General features: G+C 57.6%; 1 protein-coding gene across 4 annotated transcripts; it reads right to left on the reverse strand.

Moving 5' to 3' along the window:
* Positions 1–361: 361 nt before the first annotated feature.
* On the reverse strand, positions 362–2,621 carry CNFN (cornifelin). 4 transcript variants are annotated; one of them, XM_066265355.1, is made up of 5 exons: positions 2,479–2,617; positions 1,756–1,856; positions 1,188–1,298; positions 676–812; positions 362–576 (listed from the first exon to the last, which is right to left on the reverse strand). In XM_066265355.1, the coding sequence occupies exons 2-5, from the start codon at positions 1,790–1,792 to the stop codon at positions 487–489; spliced, it is 375 nt and encodes a 124-aa protein (XP_066121452.1). In that variant the 5' UTR covers positions 1,793–1,856; positions 2,479–2,617; the 3' UTR covers positions 362–486. The 4 variants fall into 4 exon arrangements, with proteins under 4 accessions (XP_066121452.1, XP_066121449.1, XP_066121450.1 ...); XM_066265352.1 differs by having other exon boundaries at positions 1,756–1,937; positions 2,479–2,600; XM_066265353.1 differs by having other exon boundaries at positions 1,756–1,969; positions 2,479–2,494.
* Between the last annotated feature and the right edge of the window lie 1,382 nt (positions 2,622–4,003).

The following is a 4,003-nucleotide window of genomic DNA, read 5'->3' on the forward strand; positions in this document are numbered from 1 at the left end:
AAAAAGAAAAAAAGAATATGCAGGTATTAAGTGAGGAGGAAGGGCTCTTCTAAATGTTTTCTTGAACTTGAGTGCCTGGAGTCTACCAAGAAGACCTTTCTTGTTTTGATATTTTCAGAATCCCTGCAGAGCTTGAGGTAGGCAGCTAAGGAATGAGTAGTTTTACTTTGTTAGTGAGGACACCCCAGCCTAAAGAGACTAGCCAATGTCATCCACAATAGGTGGGGGGTGGTCAAAGATCTGACTCCAAAACTCCTCCTTCCACACCTAGGCATCTTCCCGGTGTCCCCACCTTTCTTACCAAACCTCTTTCTCCTCCCAGATTCCTTCTCTGGGACAAAAGACGTAGGCGGAGTTGGTTTTCAGGTTTTTATTGTGGGTGTATTTCTGGTGGCGGGATAGAGTGGAGGGGCAGGCCCTTCCAGGAGGGGGCAGATGAGACCACGCATGACAGGAGGGAAAGGGGAGGGATGGGGGGACACTTTTTTACTCTCGGATCTTCAGTTCCCGCGCCATCTGGCAAAGCGCGCAGGGCAAACAAAAGGTGAGGGCTGCCCAGTCGTGCCCAACAGAGCCCTGGAGGGTGGGAGAGAGGTTAAGAGCCCTGCCTTGGGTCCCAGGAGACCAGCCTCCAACCCCCAGCCCCCTGCTCCCTGGTAGGGACCCCCTGCGCACCTGGATGCGGTAACGCTCGCGCATGCCGGTGCGCAGGGAGTGCAGACCTCCGGGCAGGTAGGGTGCGCAGCAGCACTCGCCGAAGTCGTCAGAGATGCGACAGGCGAGGCACAGAGGGGCGAATGTTCCACACAGACCTGGGACGGGCGCGGGGCGGTCAGAGTGCTGCCCACCGGGCACCTCCGGCCGGCTTCACTTTGGTTAAGGAGAGGCTGAGAGTCCCCGGAGCCAAGTTGAGGGTCCCAGAGCAAATGTTCCGGGGAAGTGAAGTAAAAGGTCTCAGAGGGAATTGAGGGGGTTAGTGATTGAGGGTCTGAGGGGAAGCTGAAAGGTGTGAGGTCAGGATCGAAGTGCTGGGGGTCCGAGGAAGGCGTGAGGGTTAGAGAGTGGGAATTCAGGGTCCAAGGAGGGGAGAGGGGAATGGGGTTATTAGTAGGGCGTCAGAGGGGATTAGAGATGACCTTCGCTCCCTCCCACTCCCCGGGGCCTGGAAGGGAGCGGCAGGCACTCACAGACGGGCATATCGTTGCAGCAGTCCGTGAGACCGGTGTGCCAGTCACTGAGCTGGGTCTGGTAACAGCTGCTGGCACACTGGGGCTGACTGGTCACTGGGTAGGACATGGCTACAGAGGCGGGGGGGGGGTAGGGGGTAAGAGTCAGCGGGGCAGTCCGGAAGCCCTCCTGGGACCCCACACCCCTGCCGCCCCTCCCTCTGCCGGGCAGTCTGGGCGGAGCCACCAGGCTGCCCACGGAGGGAACACCACTGCGCCCCCTTTCCTTCTGCCACATCTAGGCCTCGACACCCCGGTCTGTCCTATTGCCACTGCCTACGGCACATCTGGTTGAGCTGGGGTGGGACTCCTGCACGTCCGGGACAGGGTGGGCAACACATGTGGGCGGGGCTGAGACGTGCCGCTGCTGCCTCCACCTCTGGGTCTGGGGTGCTGGCTGGGTTCCTGCATTTCAGGGGCCTCTGGGGTACAATCAGGTGCCGTCTGTCTTCGAAGCCAGGGTGCCCAGGGGAGGGAAGCGGCCAGGTTCCGGGACTGGAAGGGTTGCCGGTCCATCCAGTGATCCCACCTTTGCCTTTCACGTTGTCGTGCATCTCAAACTGCATCTTGCTGGCCCTGAGGAGTTGGCGTTGGGGACGGCAGAGGTGGTGGCGGTGACAGCAGTGGAATCTGTCCAAGGGACACTGGATACTGAAGGAGGGGAGGGCAAGGGGCAAGGGCACTAGGGGCTGGGTTTTCAGGGGAAGGATGCTGGGGAGAAAGAGGCCATGTCAGCCTGCTGGCTAGAAGAGACATGGGACAGGGATGTATGGGGTGGGGGCGAGAAACTCGCCCATCTCTGTACAGCTGCCCGACAGACCCCAGAGGACCCTCCTCATTCCAGAGGCAGAGCTGGAGAGAGAAACCAAGAGACAGAAACAGGCTGAGTTATAGATAAGGGGAGGAAGAGATCAGAGCCAGGTGCCCAGAGAGATGCCACCAGCAATGCTCATGCCTGCCCAGCACCTCGACTTCACGCAAGCCCATTTCACAGAACAATGAGACTCAGAGAGGTGAAGAAAAATGCCCCACATCTGATGGCCCAGGCCAAGGGGGTTAGTAGAGGGGGTGCTAGGCCTCAGGACTTCCAAATTCAACGCAGCAGTACTGAGGATGAAACGGCACAGGGAGCATTGAGAAAGACAAAGGAAGTCCAGAGAGATAGAGACCTGCAAGGAGACAGAGGGATGCGCACGCGCACGGAGTGGGGTAGGTGGAGAGCAGAGCAGAGGGCTGCGGTGGGTGCTCCTACCTTCAGGCTAGCGATGGCAATGATGGAGACACAGGTGTGGGTGACACGGGTACTGAGTTCTCAGTCTCGGGCCAGGACTTATATTGGGGCGGGCCACAGGGCCCTGGGCGGGGCTCTGACAGAGGTGCCCAGGGAGCCAAGCCGGTCAGGCTGAACTTTTCCCCCCACTGGAACTTCCTCTCTCTCCATCACCATCCCTCATCCTCCCCTATGCCTCCCTCTTCCTGTACCTCAGATGACCAAGAGATTGTGGGGGTTGGGGTCCAAGGATGAGGAGCTGGGAGTGGGGATAGAAAGGAGGATGGGGCAGAGTGCTGGGGAGAGTAGAGGCACAGGGGGCAAAGCTGGGTTACAGAAATCAAAAGAGAGACAGAGATGGGGAAGGAACAGGGGACATAGAGATAGAAGGGAAGGTCAAGATCAGAGAAGGATAGAAGATTCAGAGAGATGGAGGGAGATGAGAAGACATAGAGGGATGAAGAAGTAGATGCCTAGAAAGAGAGGCACAAAGATCTGGGAGAAATCACAAGAAGAGGGAGACGATTTAGAGAAGAGATGTGGGAAGGTAGAAAGGCAGGTAGGTGGAGGCAATGGCCACCACTGGATTTAGAGGGAAGGAAGAGGAAGAGAGAAGAAAGGCCTGCAGTGTGGGTTCCCTCTTAGGGTCTTTCCCATCATTCTCAGTGAGGGCCCCACTTCCCTGGGAGAGGGGACATTGTCCTCCCATTTAGGGCCTTGAAGCATGTGGGGAGGGCAGTGTGTTTTGGTGGTGATTCATGCTGGAACCACCTCACCCCACCTCCAAATTGGGAAGGAAGGAGGCTGGGAACTGAGAAGCCTGGTTCCTGAAGGAGGTGGCCGTGGCCCAGGCTTCCTGGGTCCTAACACAGCAAAGGGCTGGGGACCTGACTCCTGGGTCTGAGGGAGGAGGGGCTGGGGACCTGATCTCCGATCCCAAATAGGGGAGGGAGAGAGGGCTCTGATTCCTGGGTCTGATGGAGGAGGGGGCTGGGGACCAGATTTTTGGGTTAGGCCAGGCTGCATCCCTGAGTGGGACAGGGGTCCTGGGATTCCAGACCTGCTGGGTTCCTGAAAGGTGAAAGAGTTGGGGGCCTGAGTCACCAACATCTCCCTCCAACAGGCCCAGTGGGGTTGGAGGTGACTCAGTGAGGTAAGTAGTATTAGAGTCGGGTGGGGTTCCTAATACGGGTGTTACCCCAAAAATGTAGGAGGCACTGGAAAATTGGGGTGTCACCTGCAGAGAAGGTGGTGTCATCACCCCACTGGGTATGGGGTGATGGCAGGTGGATTACCCTGTTCGCCTGGGATCTCAGCTTTCCCCCAACCCCCGGTCCAACACATCAGGTTCCAATGCTTGGCCTCCTGGAACCACCCAGATGGCTTGCTGTCCTTGTCCCAGACTTGTGGGCAGCACTCGGTCTGGGAACATGAATGTCAATGGAACATCTTCTATACTTCTGTTCTGGTGTCCCTGTCCCCTTATATCTGTATCTTTGTCTTCAGC

This window comes from Saccopteryx bilineata, chromosome 3 (assembly GCF_036850765.1).
Source record: "Saccopteryx bilineata isolate mSacBil1 chromosome 3, mSacBil1_pri_phased_curated, whole genome shotgun sequence".
Taxonomy (NCBI): Eukaryota; Metazoa; Chordata; class Mammalia; order Chiroptera; family Emballonuridae; genus Saccopteryx; species Saccopteryx bilineata.

Bases quoted from the DNA above. Each gene is read 5' to 3' on its own strand.
- CNFN (XM_066265355.1), bottom strand. From the start codon at position 1,792: ATGCAGTTTGAGATGCACGACAACGTGAAAGGCAAAG. The intron at 1,299-1,755 runs GTGGGATCACTG...CCGCCTCTGTAG, and splicing joins CGACAACGTGAAAGGCAAAG to CCATGTCCTACCCAGTGACC. The intron at 577-675 runs GTGCGCAGGGGG...CCCACCCTCCAG, and splicing joins GCGAGCGTTACCGCATCCAG to GGCTCTGTTGGGCACGACTG.